The 21,668-nt window shown below is 38.2% G+C and overlaps 1 protein-coding gene across 1 annotated transcript; it reads left to right on the forward strand.

Annotated features, from left to right (window-relative positions):
- Positions 1–2,970: 2,970 nt before the first annotated feature.
- LOC110963370 (integrin alpha-6-like) lies at positions 2,971–21,168 on the forward strand. Its single transcript, XM_051954455.1, has 26 exons — positions 2,971–3,146; positions 3,228–3,349; positions 3,922–4,001; positions 4,087–4,357; positions 5,033–5,152; positions 7,839–8,052; positions 9,827–10,023; positions 11,839–11,927; positions 12,000–12,118; positions 12,259–12,267; positions 12,573–12,662; positions 12,746–12,810; positions 13,106–13,245; positions 13,902–14,048; positions 15,204–15,325; positions 15,406–15,562; positions 15,697–15,780; positions 15,856–15,935; positions 16,030–16,104; positions 16,668–16,770; positions 17,034–17,210; positions 17,304–17,405; positions 17,612–17,722; positions 18,878–18,982; positions 19,177–19,302; positions 20,899–21,168. Exons 1-26 carry the CDS (start codon positions 2,971–2,973, stop codon positions 20,983–20,985), a joined length of 3,168 nt encoding a protein of 1,055 aa, XP_051810415.1. The 3' UTR covers positions 20,986–21,168.
- Positions 21,169–21,668: the final 500 nt, after the last annotated feature.

Here is a 21,668-nt window from a genome sequence, read left to right on the forward strand (position 1 = left end):
CAGTGTTGATGTGATGCAGCAGAAAGTATGAGACAAACTCAAACCAACATATGTGTCATAAGTCTAAGCCCACTGACTCCCCTGAAATAAACCCATTTGTCATTCAGTTTCATTATAAATAACTTGTCTGTGTTGTTTTTTTATGGTCGGCTGTGACTTTTTTTTCTACTTTCCAGGGTTAAAACACACCTGTAACACCACAACTAGTGTCATTATAGCGACTGCAGATGATGACTGGTGTAACTCGCTGCTTTCTAATAAAATCACAACTGAATTCATCCAACTAAAACGATCATTTAGTTGCTGTTTCATCGAGCATAGCCGCTCTGGTGTCTCAACATGTGGAACCAGCAGTAACAAAGACTCTGATGCCACCTAGTGATTGGTTGTTAATAACCTGTATTGCAACATCTGTGTTCTTGTATAGAAATTGCCACTACATGATGTGTTGCATGAAAATTGTCATTTTTACTGTAGCCTTTGTGTTTTCTACAAGTGAGCAGCAGCGTTAATGGGCCATCTAAAGGATCAGTCCACCTTAAACCTGATGAGGCTGAATAGGCAGCAGGTGTAGCTCCTTATGCCTTCTGTTCACCAGGTGATAATAAAGACCTTGCGTCTCTTCCTTTGGGTCTGTGGAGAAGTTTATGTATTTATGGAGGTCTGGAAACCAACATCACCACAGTAAAAACAAAACCATGTGAATGGGTGGTCAAAAGGTCAAACTCAGTCTTCTTTTAACTGCCTTTGACGCTGGATATTTGATGTTTCAGATTTATTTATGTCTTTATAGTTGCAATCTATGTAAACTGGATGCTGCAGGTTTGGAAATAACCCGTCCAGGTTTCTCTGCTGATGCCTGAAGAGATGATCTGACCAACTATGAAGTTAAGTTATATTTAATGTTCCTTGATTAAGATTCATGGTAAATAATCATAGGCTGCTGTCCCTGTTCTGCATTCTTATAGATGCCTTCCTTGTGAGGATCTTTTGCGTTTTTGCTTAAAATGAAATCTTTTCCTCCTGCAGTATACTGAAACATTGCTGGTTTTAAAGATGATAATGCACACTTTTAAAATGCAGTGTTAAACTTCCTGCATTTTTGCCAAGGAAATTTGAATCTGACTTTTGTTTTCATGACAGTGAGGAACTGAGTAACTAACCTGGATGTACAGAAACACAGGGATGACTTTGTTCTTCCATTGCAACACAATGGTTGATTGATTGGCTTATTTAATGCTGTTGTCCCTTGACTTCCAGCTCATTAACTCCAATATTTTGTGGCTGATGATAAAGGTATTTAGCATGTGCTGCAGTTTGGTAAAGAAGCTGCTTCAGTCAACGATGCAGTTTGTTTCTGTAGATGTATATGACGGCTCCTGCCCTGCTGATTCAGCACTTTTAGTTACTGCTGAGACTATTTTTCAAGAAACTTGTTGCTTGCTATTTTAATTTGTGTGTTTTAAGACCAGTTTTCTGCAGACAGCTAAATATTTTGAAATTTGCAACTTTGTTTTTTATCCCTTGGAAACCTTGTCTCTGCTGATCCTTTCTTTTGGATTTAAATAATATTGTCTGGGATGTTTCAGTCTCCAACCTCATAACTTGTGTCACTGGGAGGCTTTTCGTGTGCTGTAAAACATGGCTTTAAAATGGAATGAAGACTCTAAATTCAAGCTCATCAGAGAGGGGTGTGTATATATATATATATATATATATATATATATATATGGAGCTGACATCGTGTATCTTATTTGGTAAAAGCTTAAACTGAAAGCAAATTTTCTGGTATGGAAGATTGTTTATGAATGAACTGTATATTCTAAGAAATGAATCATTTTAGGCTTTGACCTATACCTTAAATGAACTTCCAAAAAAAGACATGAAGCTACAACACAGAAGAAATATAATGGTATCTAAGCTCTGTGTGTCTAAACCACTGAGACATTTTACTGTTTTATGGGCAATTCACTGCCTAGGACCACACCCTCGATTTGAAGCTTCATTGTTTATTGGATGCAAATGAGTTGAGCTGATGCGGTGTGGGGACAAGTTTAGTTGGGGATCGGCAGAAGTCCTTTGCCGACGGACCCCCGAGGAAAAGTACAACACAGGATGAGGAGGCAGAAATAAAGGGAGAGAGGGTGGGGAACCAGAAATGTGAACAAATTAGTGGGAAGGGCAGAGTGGCTGAGGTGTGGTCCTGCTCCTGAACCTCAGCTAAAAATGTTATCTCCATTTAGATAAAATTGTCTGGGATGGTTTAGTCTCCAACCTAGTAACTTGTGTCAATGGGAGGCCTTTCATGTGCCGTAAAACATCACTTTAGAGAGGGGAGTGTGTATATACGGAGCTGACATCGTATCTTTTTTTAGTAAAAGTTTAAACTTAAAGAAAACTTTCTAGCATGGAAGATTGTTTATTTTTCAACTGTATCCTCAAAGTAGTGAATCATTTGAGCTTTAATGTGACTCCTCTGTGTCTAAACCACTGAGATATTTTTACGTTTTACTAATTTTACAATGTGTTCAGCTGCAAGGTCCAGTGTGGCCAGCAAACCTATCAGAGGAGCAACAAGCAAACATTCTCAGATCTAAAGCTCTATTTACTCCTTTTATTGTTTTCTGTAGAGTCAGTGAAAGGAGCAAGATGAACTCAAATATTTTAAATATTGGCACAATCCCAGCCGAGAAGACTTTTGCTCAGTGGGTGTGTCTCTCATTTAGCTTTCATCAGGACAAAAAGTGGTTAATATTAACTGACTTTATCAGCCATAAAGCTGAACAGTGCAGCATTGTCACCGTAAAGATAAATGTCTTGCCGCCACACCTTGTTTGTCTGCGTCCACAGTCAACCGCTCAGCACCTGCTCAGACCAACCTCTTTCCTATGAGGCTTTACACTTCCTCTGTGCTGTCCGAGAGCACACTGTGAGAACGAGCAGATTTTTCATTTTTTTAAGCAGAAAACCATGGCAAGGCAGTGGCACTTGGCGTGTCTGTGGATTGTCTGGCATTTTCACAACCCTCACGTTGCACCTTTCAACCTGGACACCCAGAATGTACTGCAGAGAAGTGGAGATCCAGGCAGCCTGTTTGGATTTTCTGTTGCTTTCCACCAGCAGCTGAATCCTGCCAGAAAGAACCTGTAAGTGACAGCAATCGATGTTTTAGTTTGATTGAAATTTTTGTCTTATCACGTGTTTTTTTTTTTCCTCCCCCCCATCAGGTTGCTGGTAGGAGCTCCACGTGCCACACATCAGAGCCAGGTGAATGTTACAGGCGTTGTTTATCAGTGTGATCTGGCTTCAACATCTGAGCACTGTCAGCCAATTGAGTTCGATGACGAAGGTTTGTTTACCTAAAGCTTTATTAGCTCTTGTTGTGTGTTTAATGGGTGGTAATCCTTTTACTACAATAGAAATTGAGTGTATTCCCAGGGTCTTTTATCAGATATCTCTGTATTCAAATTTTTCTGTTCTTATATAGCATTTCAAATAAATGTTATTTCACAAAAATGCAAAAGTTATGGGAAAAAAACTAATGCCAATTTGTGTTGAAACGCTTAGCTTTTTCCTTCCTTGCCATTATTCATCTTACATGCCCTCAGATTTATGACTTTTAGGAGTGGCCCACCCCTCTAGAATGCAAACATTAGGCTAAACTACCAAACTGTAGGTAAAGTAGTTAAAATTAGCTTCACTTCAACCAGCTACAACAATAAAATGTTGTTTAGATACATCACTAATAATATAACAATGCATGTTCATTTATCAGTCACTTGGCATTATTTGGCATTTTGTACATTAGGTATTCAAGCATTTTAAAGTATTTCTGAATAGTAATTTTATAATCTGGTGTTTCTGAATGTAATTTTACCACTATTGCAGCGACACAGTCAGTTTATCTTGTTGATGTTTTAGAGTTCCTCGACAGCAGGGGAATAAACAACCAGTGGATGGGGGTTCGAGTCACAAGTCAAGGTCCTGGTAAAAATGTAATGGTAAGGAAAAGCCCTCCATATTTTCAAGAAATGCATTTAAAAAGCAATCCACAGCTTTTGTCAATGTATCATCCTTCCTTTTCAGTCTTGTGCGCATCGATATCAGCAGTGGATCCCGAGTCCGAGCCCTCAAATCCCTCACCTGCTAACGGGTCAGTGTTACCTCTTACGTGACGATCTGCAGGTCGGGAAGGAAGACAGGAAGTGGCGAAGGGTAGTTTGCGATAATGAACATCTAACAAGACGTCAAAAAGACCAGGAGTGGTTTGCGTACTGCCAACAGGGCCACGGAGCATCTTTTGCCAAAGACAACAGATCCCTGATATTTGGAGCACCTGGAGCTTATCAGTGGAGAGGTAAAATACAACCCTGCAGGAAAGACACACGGATTTTTACAATTAGTGGCAGACAAAATAATTAGGTTTAGGCTGCCTTTAATGCATTTTGAGGAACAGACATATTCAAGGTTTTAAATTGTGTAAAATGCACTTTCACGTGTAAAATCTTAAAGACAGTGTTGGTGATATTGTATGTTGCCAAGACAGGACTAAAGACTGTTTTCTAAAGCTGCAAAATGTTCTTAAACATCTGCCAGCTTTAACAGTATTCAAACAGGACAATGTATTTGTTTTGTTGGGACTACTTATAATTGAAGATTAATGCATACTTTGTCATACTATTAGAAGAATCCATTTGTTCATAATTTTGATTTTTTTTTTCCATGGGATTTGTTGCCAAAAAATATCACCAATCCTTTATTCTTTTACAAATATATATGTGACACGTGGTAATGAAAAGCATAATGGTAGATAAAAATTATTTATACATACATATATATATATATATATGTGTGCGTGTGTGTATATATATTCCCTCATTAAATCCTTGTTTTTTCACTCATCTCTTGATCATTTTGGCCCATAGTGACCTTCATTTTGATTCTTTTTACATGTTAAAACATTAAATTATGTTTATTTTCCAACCTAAAATGTTTCATGTTGTTGTATGTTCTCGCATGCTGCTGCTCAAAGGAATTGTACGAATGGAGCCCTTGGACAACCTGGATATGAACAGTGAAGACAGTCGTGAGACCGGAGACGGAGACCAGTTCAACCCGAAGCTCATCCCTTTCCAGAGAAGCAGCTACCTGGGTCAGTTTATTCTCTGCTCAGAGTCAGTTTTGAGTTTTGTAGTTTCACCTTGTTTCATAAATCAAATGGCTAATTAACCCTTTTAAACAAGCAAGCAAGCAAAACAGTTCCTGCGTATATTTGGCCCCTGTCATATTTCTATTGACTGTGTTATTTTGTTAAAATCTTGTAACAACCATTGTTAGAGATAGGGAGAACTATAAAATACCTGTGCAGTAGACAAATGTTATGAGAAGTTATATCAACAATATAAAAGTTGCATTTCTTTGATTATTTATTTTACAAAAATTGGAAAAATCTGCCATCAACATATACACACGTGGACAAAATTGTTGGTACCCCTCAGTTAAAGAAGGAAAAACCCACAATTCTCACTGAAATCACTTGAAACTCACAAAAGTAACAATAAATAAAAATTTATTGAAAATTAAATAATCAAAATCAGCCATTACTTTTGAATTGTTGATTAACATAATTATTTAAAAAAAACAAACTAATGAAATAGGGCTGGACAAAAATGATGGTACCCATAACTTAATATTTTGTTGCACAACCTTTTGAGGCAATCACTGCAATTAAACGATTTCTGTATTTGTCAATGAGCGTTCTGCAGCTGTCAACAGGTATTTTGGCCCACTCCTCATGAGCAAACAGCTCCAGTTGTCTCAGGTTTGATGGGTGTCTTCTCCAAATGGCATGTTTCAGCTCCTTCCACATATGTTCAATGGGATTCAGATCTGGGCTCATAGAAGGCCACTTTAGAATAGTCCAACGCTTTTCTCTCAGCCATTCTTGGGTGTTTTTGGCTGTGTGTTTTGGATCGTTGTCCTGTTGGAAGACCCATGACCTGCGACTGAGACCAAGCTTTCTGACACTAGGCAGCACATTTCTCTCCAGAATGCCTTGATAGTCTTCAGATTTCATCGTACCTTGCACACTTTCAAGACACCCTGTGCCAGATGCAGCAAAGCAGCCCCAAAACATTACTGAGCCTCCTCCATGTTTCACCGTAGGGACAGTGTTCTTTTCTTCGTATGCTTGGTTTTTGAGTCTATGAACATAGAGTTGATGTGCCTTACCAAAAAGCTCCAGTTTGGTCTCATCTGTCCAAAGGACATTCTCCCAGAAGCTTTGTGGCTTGTCAACATGCATTTTTGCAAATTCCAGTCTGGCTTTTTTATGAGTTTTTTTCAGCAGTGGTGTCCTCCTTGGTCGTCTCCCATGAAGTCCACTTTGGCTCAAACAACGACGAATGGTGCGATCTGACACTGATGTACCTTGGCCTTGGAGTTCACCTTTAATTGCTTTGGAGGTTGCTCTGGGCTCTTTGGATACAATTCCAACGATCCGTCTCTTCAATTTGTCATCAATTTTCCTCTTGCGGCCACGTCCAGGGAGGTTGGCTACTGTCCCGTGGGTCTTGAACTTCTGAATAATATGAGCCACTGTTGTCACAGGAACTTCAAGCTGTTTAGAGATGGTCTTATAGCCTTTACCTTTAAGATGTTTGTCTATAATTTTTTTTCGGATGTCCTGGGACAATTCTCTCCTTCGCTTTCTGTTGTCCATGTTCAGTGTGGTACACACCTTTTCACCAAACAGCAGGGTGACTACTTGTCTCCCTTTAAATAGGCAGACTGACTGATTATGAGTTTGGAAACACCTGTGATGTCAATTAAATGACACACCTGAGTTAATCATGTCACTCTGGTCAAATAGTTTTCAATCTTTTATAGAGGTACCATCATTTTTGTCCAGGCCTGTTTCATTGGTTTGTTTTTTAAAATAATTATGTTAATCAACAATTCAAAAGTAATGGCTGTTTTTGATTATTTAATTTTCAATAAATTTTTATTTATTGTTACTTTTGTGAGTTTCAAGTGATTTCAGTGAGAATTGTGGGTTTTTCCTTCTTTAACTGAGGGGTACCAACAATTTTGTCCACGTGTGTACAAGTGCCACATAAGCTACCAAAGCTGAAATAATAATGTCTGTACATCCTGAAAATATTTTACCATTTACTTTTTTAAAGCTAGCTTTTGTCTCCTACCTGCTCTGTGTGAACACTGCCTCCAGTTCTGCCAAAAATTCTTAGAATTTTTATCAGTTAACTCAGTCAGGGCTCCCTGGTTGTGCTGAAAAGTAGGGTTAAAAAAAATAAAATAAAACTTTCTATTTGTTTTTTTTAACCCTAGCTTAATATCATTGAGCAAATTTTTAGAGGAGACACAGAATAACGACATTTTAAAGTAATATCACAATTATAAAACACGTCACACATGAGTTATTCAAGGACTTTCAAAGTTGTTTTTTTTTTTATCTTTCTGTTTGTTCTTTCTGGCTCTGATAATATAATTTAAACCTTTTTTAATGACAGTCAAACCCACCAGTGGGTTTAAGGCTTCAGAGGGTTAAATTATAATAATTTTGATTTGATTTATTAGTAAACAATAAGTAATGTAGCCGCAAGGGGACACAAGCCAGTGTCTTATTGTGCCGGTCCCAAGCCCGGATAAATACAGAGGGTTGTGGCAGGAAGGGCATCCGACGTAAAACTTTGGCCAAATCAAAAATGCGAAGAAGAAGAAGTAGAATTAAAATGAGGATGTGATTTTTCATCTGTAATGATTAATACAACTTTATTTTTATGTCATTACAAACTGCAACTTGATTTCGTGTCATCCAGGATTCTCTCTCGACTCTGGATTCGCTCTCCTCAGTAAGAGTGAGCTGACGATCGTATCCGGAGCCCCTCGGGGAGGTTACAGTGGTCAGGTGGCGTTTCTGAAGGCCGACCCCAAGGCTCAGCGAAATCTGTCTGTGGAGCTGGTTATCTCCGGGCCGGGCCTGGTCTCCTCCTTTGGATATGATGTGGCAGTGGTGGACCTCGACGGTGATGGGTAGGTTCAGTTTAGAGCCATTGAAACTGAGAGACAGCAGGTCCGATTTGTGGCACTGGCAGCGAGCAGTGACACTTTTTGTGGCACCGCCGCGGTGCCACGGTTAATGCCACTGTGCAGTGACACTTTTTGTGGCACCACGCCGGATGCCACGGTTAATGCCACTGTGCAGTGACACTTTTTGTGGCACCGCCGCGGTGCCACGGTTAATGCCACTGTTTGGACGAGATGCCACTGCCGCAGCGGCATTTCCAGTGGCCTCTGGAGATGCCAGCAGAGATGCCACGGTTAATGCCACTGTTTAGGGAACATGCCACGGTTAATACCAGTAACTTTTACCCAGGGGTGAAAGTAGTTTTAAATTCTTGCCGGAACTATTAGTAATATTTCCGGACCGTTCCGGCTTACTTTTACCCCATTTCGTCGATGCTAACCATTGTAAATCCTGTTGAAAGTTTTTCAGCCAATCAGAAGAACGTGTGGAATTTCAGGTGTAATTTATTGCTTGCCCCAGTGCAATAAATCAAGCGCACCTATTTGCTATTGGCTGCTACTGACCATAACAATCGCTGTGTTACGGAAGTAGACACGCATGCGCACTCACGTACTGCTGAGTGAACTCCGGTCGATATCTATGGATAGCAGACAGGCCGGGCGGCGTACCGGCGTACCCATAGGTAACGGTGGAAGAGCGGCGTACCGCCAGCAGATCTTTTCACGGAACTGCGTTCCGCCACCAGATCTTTTGCCAGTACGCAGTTCCGGACCGTCCCGGCTTACTTTCACCCCTGGTGGCATCTCCCTCAGACAGCGGAATAAACCATGGCATCTCGCCCAAACAGCGGTAAAAGTACTGGTATTAACCGTGACATGTTCCCTAAACAGTGGCATTAACCGCGGAATCTCTGCTGGCATCTCCAGAGGCCACTGGAAATGCCGCTGCGGCGGTGGCATCTCGTCCAAACAGTGGCATTAACTGTGGCATCCACAAAAAGTGTCACTGCTAGCTGCCAGTGCCACAAATCGGTCTTGCCCCTACTGTGAAAACTTTACCTGAGATGTTTGTTCCAAGTATTTAATTTGCTTTTGTATGGCTTCAGTAGGTAAACTTGAGTATATTGGTCACTGTCTGAAAAATGTCATAATTGCTGTTTCTGACTTTTTTTTGGTCTTATCTTATGTTTAAAATGATGTCCATAGATGTTTCCTTTGTGACTTTCATGAGTGTAGACATTTAAAAAATCTGCATTTGACAGCGTTTTGGTTCAAAGTCTATAATGAAGAGTCAGATTTCAAAGAGTAGCTGAAGATTTAATGATTCTTATTCTGTCTTTATAATGTTGCTGTGACTCCATACCTTTCTGTGTAGCATATTTATTTGTGGTCATTTACTCATAGAAAATAACCAAACCTAATAGCAGAATTACAAAAAAAAAGTCATCTTAGAGCCAGTTTGCAGTTTAAGCCATGAGCTTTCCTCCTCTGCGATCATTTTAGATTTTAAGCTATGTTATCAGGGCCTTAATAACATAAATTCATCTAAACAAAACTTAATCTAATAATGTTACTGAGTCTTTCTTCATGTTCTCTTTTGATTTGTTCATGGAATGAACTTTACCTCCCTTGTGTAGCCACCGTGCACAGTAACAGTGGTTTGTCATGCTGAATCTGTGACTTTTACATAAAGGTACACAATCTGCATCATATAATCTGACGTACTCCGCTGGATCCCTATTTATTACATTAATTTTACTTGCTGTTGCTGTGTGTGCAGATGGGAGGACCTTGCCGTTGGAGCACCACAGTACTTTGTTAAAGATGGCGTGGTTGGAGGAGCAGTCTTTCTCTACATCAACAACAAGGGAAAAAACTGGGAGAAGATTGTTCCAGTCAAACTTCTTGGACAGAAAGATTCCATGTTTGGTCTTGCAGTGGAAAATATAGGAGACGTCAATCAAGACGGTTATGAAGGTTGGGGCTTTTTAGTATCTTGCTTCTAAAAATCATGTTCAAATGACAGCTTAACATATTTAGCAGTCAAGGAATCTGGTTATTTAGAAAGTCAAGTTTAGTTTGAGATGTGATCATGAAAAGTCATATTCAGTGAAGGTAAATGGGATTTATTTGTGCTGCAGATACAACACATTACTAACTAGCACTGAGACAACTCAGCTGCAATAAGTCTTTCCAGAAAAGGTCTTCATGTCAATCTGAACAATCCCTAGAACACAATGTGAACAGTCTTAATGAGAACTACTTTCTACTGTTGAAATATTTCCCATTTTATAGTGTCTGCAGTCTGATCTACGAGCGCTAATGTGACAGTATAAGAAACCCCCTCCTCACAAATCAATTTAACTCCTGGACATGTTCAAGACGAGTCCAGAGGTTCCACAGTAACAGCTGGATTCATCACTAAGGGCCATTTGTGATTCAATGGAAATTTTATAAAAATCTTTTACAGCAATACAGTCATTTTTCAACCAATATATAAATATTCAACCACCTTTACTGAAATTAACAACTGATCTGACGGTGAACAGTTCTGAGGGGATGCAGTTTATGTGACTTAAGGGGATCTGAATCTGAAATAGACCAAATGTATAGATTTTAACTTCAACCTGTGATGATTCACTGACCGGATTTATCCTAACAAGTAGTTCATGGGTCAAATTGTCAAATGCATTCTGCCTGATCATCTCTGATTTACCTAAAGATTTTACAGCATAAAATATAGATATATTTAAAGAGGTCTGATTTATTTATTTTTTGTCTAATATCTCAAATACTTGCTGAGATGTTCCGATGACAATTTCTCAGGAATTATTCAACATTTAAAAAATATTCTTAAAATTCCAGAAGCCTGTTCTGTTTAGATTAGACTATCTCACAATATTTTTCTTTTTGTGGTACAACCTGTCATCCCTGCTCATTCAGTTACAAAAGTTTAGCAAAAACATACTTATATATGCCGTATGTATTTATGAGCAAGTTTTTCATCTTAAAAAGGATTCTACATGTTTTGTTTTGTGACTTGCAACTACATGAGGTGAGGAAAATAAAACTGGTTTAATTCTGCTTGATCGATTTTTTTTTTTTTTTTTTTTTTTTTTTTTTTTTTTTTTTTTTTTGCTGAGTCAGTTCAAAGATGTAACTTTTCATAATGGTTTCAAATTGCTTTTCAAAATTTGTACCCCAAATTCAATTTCTGAATCAATATGAGGAGAAATTACAGTGACACTTGCAGGCTTTTATGTTTTAATGTTCCTGAGAGGTTATCCCTACACCCTCCTAACATAACCTCAAATTTAAAAGCACAAAAAAAATGAAATCAAACATGTTCGAGCAGAGAGCCCTCAATGATTTGAAATAGAAATTGTTGGCTATAAAGCTGCATCCATATGTAGTTTATATTGGACAGGATTAGCCAACATAAGCTACCGGCCATACCAGACCCATTAAGGCCATAGTAGCCAAAAGCTCTGAGTAATGGAACACTAACATGCAATAAACTCACTCTTGAGTAAAGCAAGAGTTTTAATTTATTACGAGAAGGACGTTGTATTTTTTCTCAAAGCTTTAGTAGTTTTAGAAAAACATCAGAAGGGAAAAGAGACACATAAATGCTACATACCGTCATGTAATTGTTATGTTTTGAAACTTTTAAATCCCAAAAAGGCATATTTGCAGTTTTATTCCAATTAGGACTTTGTTTGCTGCACTAAACTGCTGCCTCTGATTTTTGTTACTCAACTTTATCTCATTATTGTTCACCTTTGCTGCCAGATATTGCTGTTGGTGCTCCATACGACAGATCTGGTCGAGTTTTCCTTTTCTATGGTTCATCAGGTCGCATAAACACAAATCCAGCACAGGTGAGTGATTGGAAATATTTAGGCTGCAAAACAAGACTTTGGAGTTGCATTTTCTTTCTTTTTTTTCTTCAGATACTCTCATCAGGATCCAAAACAATGAAACTGTTTGGATATTCTCTGACCGGGAACTTGGACGTGGATGACAATCAGTACCCTGATGTGGCTGTAGGATCTCTGTCAGACTCTATTTTGTGTTCAGGTAATGTTATAGTTACAGCATGAACTTTTAAAGCTTAGAAAAAAATCCAGATATTTGAAGGGGTTGCTGCATTGCTGAAACTGCCTAATTCTGTTGGAGTTGTTTTAATAAATACTGATATTATACTGTCAGTGTATGGAAGTTGACTCAAACATAACCTCATGTAACTTCATATATTGACCCCCAAAATCAGCATTTTTTTGAAAAGGATATCACATTTTATAGTTTTGTTTTTCCTGATTTGGTGATGACCTGGTTTCTTGATTATCTTTTTTATCCTGTTTTTCTATTTTAAAGTATGCATATAGTATATCCATATATGAAGTAGCTCATTTATGTACAGTTCTCACAAATCACTGCATGTTTGTTTTTCCTGTTTCGTGTTTTTTTTTTTAACCACTGATTCTCATTTTTGTCCACTGTGATTTATGTTTCCTCTGTTACAGAGCGAGGCCCGTAGTCAGTGTCAGCACCTCTTTTATTATAACACCAAATGAGATCAACATTGAAAGGGGAGGGTGTGATAAACGGATGTGGTAGGATGTGCGAAGCCACAAATAAGAAAATGATCCATTGGCATGTTTGTTTGTTTTTTAATCCACCTTGTCTATATGTCAAGTGATCTTTCAGGTCAGGCGTGCTTCACTTACACGGCACACAGAGCAACGTTCAACTATAAACTGAGTAAGTTTCCTTACTGCCAGTTCAGTATTCTTTACACTGAATCTGTTTAAGGTTTTTCTCTCCTTTATAGTTAAGTGATGTGTAACACAAACTTAAATGTAGTTTTTGCAGTCATTTTACCAGAAGCTGCTAAAGTAGTGGCAGTAAGAGCAAGTAGTAGTACATGTATGTAAATAGATAATACAGATATGTAACAGAGGGCCTCTATCCCCATGTTTAGCAGTATTCTAGTATATCAATGGCCTCTAGTGGTGCTCCATAGCAGTAATCATAAACTTGTATATATACTTCACAGTGCTCAGTTACACCTTTGAGGCTGATTCTGTGAGCAGAAAAACGAGGCCCAGAGTCGACATTCTGCTGTCATCTCAAGGGAAACTGGAGCTACCAGGACAAGGCAGAGAAATCTGTACCAGCATTAAGATGCAACTTCGGGTATTGTTTGAGTGAAAATGAAACTCAATTTTTACAGCGTTTTCTTCAATGTTTGAAGCGCCATAACTTGAGAAATAATCTAGCTACGTAGAGTCCTAAAATTTTGCAGCCTTGTGATCTTTAACAGGCCATCCTTCTTTTATAGAACAATACAAACCCAGTTGTATAATGGGGCAAATTTGGTCAAATTTTTTTTTTTTTTTTAAATCCTAATATTCCATCAACTATAAAACCTTAATTTTTTCACCCCAAGTGACAGATTGTTTGTTTTTTTGTAATTGGCACTAGTAAGAGCTTTAAAGATGTAGACTATGGTGCCAGTCAGAGTCTTATTTTATGAGAAACAAAATATAAAAATTATGTTTTTGCATTTCAGTATTTGAACTTGCATTGAGTGGATATGATGGTGAAATGAGTCTTCGTGTTTCAAGTAATTTTATGAAAACTGGTACCAGAACCAATCACATGAATGTCAGACATATAATTTTTTTTTTGCTTTATTTTGTTTTTTTTCTCAAAGATCTGTTTTAAATCATTATAACCTCATTAACAAAAAGTTAGTCACAGACAAATGTTGTGTTGGGAAAGTTGGTAGCAATAATACATGGTTTTATGGTTGGTAAAACACTGACCTTTTCTTTTTCTTTGTGTTTTAGCGGGACATCAAAGACAAACTGAGTAGGATCCCCATCTCTGTCTCTGTGTCTCTGCTTAGCTCCAGTGAGACAACCATGACGAGTGTAGATCAGTCCGACCTCACTCCTGTCCTCAACCTCTACCAGAAGAACACTACTATCTCAGAGGTACAAATGTGTCCGTCTGTAGTGGAAATCCAAAATGTTTTACCCTGTTGAGTATGTAAGAATTTACAAAATGAAGATTTTCTTATCAGCCAGAATTACAAAGTATACTTGTATGAGCTGAGTGATAAAATGATAATAAAAATATGAAATTATATCCAGATATTGTTGTAATACAGCAATGCCAGCACCTTTAAATTACTTCCCAGTATGTCAGCTAGAAAAATTGTTGGAAAATGCAATCAAGCTCTTTGGAAACTCTATTTGGAAAAACTGAGGGTAACGGAAAGAATATTTTATTGTTTTCCAAGAGACATGGTAGCATCAGACATTTCAAAACAACTGAAGAAAAAAAGTATTATGCCAAAGAGCTACAGGAGGACCTGTGAAGTTTAAAGAACATTAGAAGAGCACCAAACAATGAGCCAACAAGAAATATGGCAAAAAACACATAAAAGTTGTCTTGCATACTATAAAAGTTTTGTTTTGTTTTTTTTAAAAAAAAAAGCCTGTAGAGTTCTGGGAGTCTATATTGACAAAAACTGAAATAGCAAAGACTCATGGATCAATCTATTTGGCAATAGAAGGGGTCTGAGAAGAGAAACACTTTTGTTGCTATAGCAACCAGTAAAGCTGACTATGTGACTGACATCATGGATTATTTGAAATAAAGAAACATTTTGATTGGAATCACTGAACATTCCGCCTTAAGACAGTGAATTCAAGGATCAACCAAAATGTGGTTCAGGAACAATCCTGGAGTGGGCACTTGTATCTGTGGGTGTGAAACCCTTTGAAAATGAGTAACACATTTATTTAAATGGGTTTTTGGACATGACGATTAAACTAAAATGTGAAAAGAAAATTCATAAACCTGTGAGAAACTACTTGAAATGTTAACTTGAGGCTGTAAAGGTCAAAAGAACAAAAGAAGCTCAAAAAAATTATAGCATTTGAGACATAAATTTGGCTTTTTTAAATTTAGTATTTTTAAGGATCACTTACACACACCATTAAACCTCTACCAAGGGCATTTAAATTTTCTTCATATCGCTACAAAGTCTTGCAGATGAAGGATTGAATGATTTTGACTGCAAATGTATAGATGTTTCTGACGATATCTGTCTGTATCTCATTGAAACTTTTTTTTTTTTACAGGTTAAGTTAATAAACGAGCGCTGTGGCAGCGACAACATTTGCCAAAGTAACCTTCAGTTGCAGTACAAGTTCTGCTCCAAAAAAACACAAAATGGTCAAGACGTTTTCAAATCACTTGCCAGGTAAACCAAAATATCTCAAAGGAAACTTAACCCCTTCAGCCCAAACTGTATACTCATGTGGAGTTCTGTCACATCTCCAGGGAGGACGGAGATGCAGTCATCACTCCGTCTGATGAAGACATCGCTCTGGAGATCACTGTGACCAACAGAGACGGAGATGATGCACACCAGAGTCATGCAGTCGTTACGCTCCCAGATACACTGCGTTACTCAACTGTTGTCCAGACAGAAGCAGCAGTAAGTATAGAAACAGCACAGCAGCTTGGTTTGTTTGTTTTATTATAAAATATCATTTAATAGCAAAACTGGTAAAAAAAAAAAAAAAAAAAAAAAAGTTCATGTAATGTCTGTTTTTCTGCTTGTATCCCCAGGAAACACGAGTGAGTTGCACAGTCAACGACAAAGGAACACTAATAAACTGTGAACTGGGGAATCCATTTAAAAGAGATGCTGAAGTGAGTAGTAATCTGCAGTTTCACCCATGTGGATGTTAGATTTTCATTCTATGACGCTTATTTTGTTCCCCTCAGGTTACATTTTATGTTTTACTCTCGACTTCTGGCATCTCGCTGAGTACAAAAAATGTCAACGTCACCCTGCAGCTTGAAACGTAAGTATGTTGGCCAGAATGGAAACTAGGACCAGCTGTAAATCTGTGGACTGTAATTAAGTAGAAATCAAGATGTTGTGTCTTTGTGATGTAGGACAAGTGTACAGACCATACAGCCAGTGGAGGCATTGGCCAAAGTGGTTTTTGAGCTGGAGTTGCGAGTTTATGGGTACGTCCTGCTTGTTTTTGTCATTCCTTCTGCAAATATTAGTTGTTTTCTTGTCATTTCAACAGAGATAACTCCTGGTTTTGTTGTTCTGTTATTCTAAAAATACATTACAATAAATTTGACCTTAAAAATGCATGGAAGTATTTGATTTAAAAAAAAGATAAAAATCCATCTATCCATTATCTATATACCACTTAATCCTCATTGGTGTCACAGGGGGATGGAGTCCATCCCAGCTAACTTATAGGGTGAAGGTAGGAGACGCCCTGGACAGGTTGCCAATCTATCACAGGGCTACATATACAGACAAACATTCACACCTAACAACAATTTTCAATAAACCTCAGCATGTTTTTGGACTGTGAGAAGAAGTCAGAGTACCAGGAGAAAACCAACACATGCACAGAGATGACATGCAAACGCCATGCAGAAAGATCCTGGGAAGGCCGGGACGCCAACTGCAGATCTTGTAGCTGCAAGGCTAAAGTTCCACCAAGCCACTATGCAGCCCAAGATTAAGAATTACTAATAACACAACATAATGGTGTGTGTTTCTTCATCAGCCTCGCCAGGCCTTCCCAAGTGTCACTTGGTGAAAATGTGATGGGTGAAAGTGCCATAAAATCACTGGATCAAATAGGAACTTCAATTCAGTTTGAATTCAGGGTGAGATGATATTTCCTGCTTTCTTACCACAAAATGCACTTATTTTGCATTTATTTATTATCACACTTGAACTTGTTTTTTTCACACTTGAACTTGTTTCATGGACCTTATCCAAGTTATTTTCTCGTGACTAGTTCCTTCCTTGTGTTGTATCTACTCTCAGATGTACTTCGCTTTGGATAAAAGCGTCTGCTAAATGGCATTGTACAATTGTGTTTACTTTAATGCATTTTTTTTCACCCGGTGTATTGTTTCTCGAACAGATAACAAATTTGGGCAGACCACTAAAATCTTTCGCAAATGCATCACTGAACATCTATTGGCCAAAGGAGAACTCTGTAGGAAAGTGGATTCTGTACTTGACTCACATCAGCAGTAAAGGTGTACAATCTGTCCCCTGCTCACCTGCAAACGAGGTCAATCCACTTAAAGATGTGAAGGTAATTAAAGGCTCCACCTTTTCTGTTGCTGTTCACAAACCTTAAGCCAGAAATGTAGTGCATATTTCTAACCTGATCGTGTCCGATATGAAGGGCTGGCAGGCTCCATCAAGGCACAGACGTGAAGCTGAACATGAAGCCCTCTCTACTGATGGACTCGCATTTCTTCTACCAAGAAGAAAATACGAAACACTGGTAAGAAGTAATTATTAAGGAGTCAGAGACTGTGGCTGTAGGAAATTTTAGTTTACTTTCACTGATGTGAACTGAAGCTTCTTTTGATGCACTTTTGCTTTACTAAAGGATATGGCATGAAAGTTAGAATAGTTAAGTGGAAACTTCTTATCTGTCAGTAATTTCAAGTCAAATGTCTCATAAATACATGATGTCCTCACTGATAGAGCTGCTCTGATGGACTCCAGTGTGTGGAGATACGCTGCCCTCTGCTGGGCCTGGACAGTTCTGCACTCCTGGTTCTGCATTCCCACCTTTGGAACGCAACTTTGGCAGAGGTGCATCATTTCTGTAAAACGCCGTTTTCTTATATGAAATCCACGTCTTTAAAATACCCATAGCTTATATTTGTATATCATTAACAGTGTATGAAATGACAGTGTTAAAGTGGTCACTTGTTGCGATTATTCTTTCGAATCTCTGGCCAACTTTGTGAAGCTTTACATTGAGTGCGAGCTCATGGTTTAGTTGTTCAGCAGCTTTACTGTTTGGGTTCATTCTCACTGCTCTCATAGTTTTGCTTAAAGCCACAGCAATCAAATGTTTTCCGCAGAGAATCACAAAATACGAAATTTGCACAACACCAAACAGCAGGCTGGCAAAACTAGCCACCAACTGCAGAACATAACGGAGCATTTAGCAGCTATAAAGTCAGATTGAGGAGAGGTAGTAGGGCCCAAAACTGTTATTTCTATAAGTAGTTTGCTTCTCTCGTGTACTTGCACGAGGACAAATGTGAATGTGCCCTTAAGTGCTGTTCAAATTCCTGCCCATGTTTTCACTCTGTATTCGGGTGAGATTAAGGTTCTAGAGAACCCTGCAACTAAAGGAAACATGAATAGACAAAGAAATATCAGTTTTACATCGTCTCACAGGTGTTGCAGTTCACAGGCACATTTTAGTCCTTGAAGTCCTTGGCTATTAAAGTTTTCAGTCGACCTAAAAAACATTTCCAAATTTAATCACTTACAGCTGCAAAACCATGAAGTTAAACTGAAAAAATAAAGCTCCTGGGATTCTATGGATTAAAGACATTCGTCAGCTGTGAAGTCTCCTTGTCCCATCACCAGACCCAAGTACGATTTAAGAAAGTCCAGTAGAAATGTACATTTTTACTTCTGTCTGATCTAAATTAGAATAAATAACAACCATTAACCAGTAAATCAGCAGACACTGTTACTGAGCGTGTTCACACATTTTCAGCTGCAATTTAATGTAGCAGAAATGAAGTGTAACAAATGAAACGGGGTTAAGAGTTTGTGAATGTCGTGTTCACAGCTTGTTTCTAACTGCCACCATGTAGCCAAAACATCTGTTCCTGCAGGTTTAGGTTCTTATTTCCAAGAAATCTTTTCAGCTTTAGTTTTAGTACTTTTTGCTTCTGTCAGTGGAAACCTTCCAGCACTCACTCGTTTAGTTTTCCTCCCATTTAGGACTACAGCTCTTTGAACTACCTTGATATTGTCGTGGATGCTTCTCTGAGTCTAACAGGCTCTCCAGCGAACATTGGACTTAACGCAGAGAATCTTGGGACAAAGGTAAACATCAGTGTTGCAAAGGATTTTTTTTTAATTTCTTTGGCAAATATTTGTAAATTTATTCAACTACCTTTTGGATTTAGACGATGCTATTAATTTAGACTAACATTTGCTACCATCATACTTTATGTTAGTGTAACGTGAGCAAATCTTCCTGAGTGTTTAGTGTGTACATGTGGTTTCTTTGTCCACAGGTAAAACTGACGGTGTTCCTGGAGAGAAAGACTGCATTCTTGGTCAAAGTTGCGTGGTGGATAATCCTCCTGACGGTCATTGCATTGCTGCTGTTCTTGGCAGTTTTTGTCGTCTTGTTGTGGAAGGTAACGACAAAAAAGGGAATATTGTGAGAACTGTTGTGAACCAGTTATGGGAAAACGTTTTTGTAGCATAGTGCTGCTATTTTTCATGTATTCATGGGTCCAAAATCCTTATTTCTTCATTTTATTGATCACATTTCTAAAGTTTTATGCACTCTTGTTATTCCATGACGCTGAATAAAACATTCAGCTCCAAAAATATAAAGTATAAATGGTCAAATGTAATTTGATATGTTATAGTCACAATCAAGTTAGCAGTAACAATTAAGCTGTTTTTCACTCTTAGCATAGTTGATTTACTGAATTATGAATAATCAGAAGACAAAAAGCATGTGAAATACACAATATTGATTACCTCGATGTGAAAGCATTCAGGTGCAGCACAGATAGCAGGGTTTTAACATGCAGTACACAGCAGGGTCACTTAAATGTGAAATGATTTAAGTATTGTATCACCCGTCAATGAGTGCATGAATTATTAGATGAACAGTGGGATAGCTTGTCTTATGTAAAGACGAAAACAATCTAGATACTATATCAAAAGTAGACGCTCTTCAGGAGAAATTCAATGTAACAAAACCCAGTATGCCTTCACTGAGATCTTTATTTTTTATTACTTTGTGGTTTAACAGCAGAGTCAATCCTCCTCAAAATGGATGATACCGAATTTCTGGGGAGAAGTTCTGTCATTCTAACCAGACTTTTTTGTTTTTAGCTGCTCTTTGTTGGAGCGGTTGTGTTGCTTTACTTTTCTCTTTAAAAATACCTCAAAGGTATTCTTTTGGATTCAAGTCAAGCAGCATACTCGGCCAGGTCATAGTTTTTCCCTTGTTCTTCTTTACAAGGTGAGATTTTGGCAGTGTGCTTTGGATTGATATCAGAATATTCTTTGTCTGCCAAGCTTCTGTTGATCATCTTGCCAGCCAGTATTTTGCTGCATCCACAGGCATTCATGGTGCCTTTTGCACTCACACAGCCTCATGTCTTCCCACTCCCACCTCAGTGCTTCACTGTCAGGAACACGTATTCACTGTGGCAGTCCTGAAAAGGTTAACACCAAACATGACAGAACTCATCTGAGTCTATCCATTTTATTTTTGCCTCATTTGACTACAGAATATACTGTCAGTAATCATTAGGCTTCATGGCATGTTCTTTAGCAAAGTCATTCTTGCAGTTTTGCCCCAAAATGGTAAATGGTAAATGGTCTGTATTTATATAGCGCTTTACTATACCTGCAGGGTACCCAAAGAGCAAACAGTTTTTTATTGCTTGCGGTCTACAGTTGTTAATGTCTTTCACGTGGCCTGAGCTGTTATAGCACCAAGTCTGAATCAATTTACCATCTGTATTTTCAATATAGCCATTTAATAGTTTTTGTTTTTGATTGTTCATAAGAAGGAATGCTGAAAATAGTGCAGCTTTTGAGAGGTGATGCAGTTTTTAATCATTTAACAATTAAGTGCCATCTTCTTGTTTACTGTATGTGTTATATATATGGACTGTGTTCTGAGCCATTTGTCACCAGGCTTTCTGAATTAATTTCACATACTGCCCTTGTAAATGTAAGTTTGAGTCTTTTTTTCTTTTCTTTGTCAGCGTGGTTACATCCAACGTCTCGCTCCTACAAAGAAGCTCCCACTTGATGAAGGTCCAAACACAGAGACGGCTCCTCTTAAGGGCTAAAAGTGGAACCAAACGACATCCTGCTGCTTCAGAGGTTTGAGATGGACATCTTGAATTGGTGATGTTGTGGCTTCAGCTGTAGTCAGCTACTCTGGTGTTGCAAACTATCCAGCATTGTTGTAAAATTACATTAGGATACATGTAGAACTTTAATTATTTGGGTAGTGTATGTGTAACTTAAGTAAAGGCTCAATTGAGATTTTTACTTTTTTAAAAAGTTTCTATTTTTTTTGCAACTTTTGTCAAAAATAAAATAAGACACATCAAGATACTTTTTTTTTTTTTTTTAATGAAGCAGAAAATATCACTTGTTTGATACCAAAAAACCATTACAACAACATGAAAAAAGTTGTGCTATACTTTCACCATGAAGGAATGTGTGAGTAGTGGGAATGGATGAGAGGTCGGACTAAATAACGACTTTCCTGAAATTCAATGGAAGTATTGCAGCCACTACCGACTAATCTGACTGCTGATCATCGAAAGCGCATATGATTGAAACACTGTTGCTTCTGGAATACCGTGAAACACGTTTTATCATTTGTGTGTGTGCAATAGAACACTGTGTGTGGTGAAGTCTTGAAGGATTCCGTTCCAAACATATCCTCATCCAACTGTCGGCATTAATCACCAATTGGTAGTAATATTAAATTGCATGTTTTTCAATGAGTATTGTCCAAGAG

The sequence above is a fragment of the Acanthochromis polyacanthus genome, chromosome 10, assembly GCF_021347895.1.
Source record: "Acanthochromis polyacanthus isolate Apoly-LR-REF ecotype Palm Island chromosome 10, KAUST_Apoly_ChrSc, whole genome shotgun sequence".
Taxonomy (NCBI): Eukaryota; Metazoa; Chordata; class Actinopteri; family Pomacentridae; genus Acanthochromis; species Acanthochromis polyacanthus.

Excerpts from the sequence above, each read along its gene's own strand:
- LOC110963370 (XM_051954455.1), top strand. The coding sequence starts at position 2,971 with ATGGCAAGGCAGTGGCACTTGGCGTGTCTGTGGATTGTCTGGCATTTT. Across the intron at positions 15,326-15,405 it reads GTTTTCAAATCACTTGCCAG|GGAGGACGGAGATGCAGTCA; the intron begins GTAAACCAAAAT and ends TCACATCTCCAG. Across the intron at positions 15,781-15,855 it reads CATTTAAAAGAGATGCTGAA|GTTACATTTTATGTTTTACT; the intron begins GTGAGTAGTAAT and ends TGTTCCCCTCAG.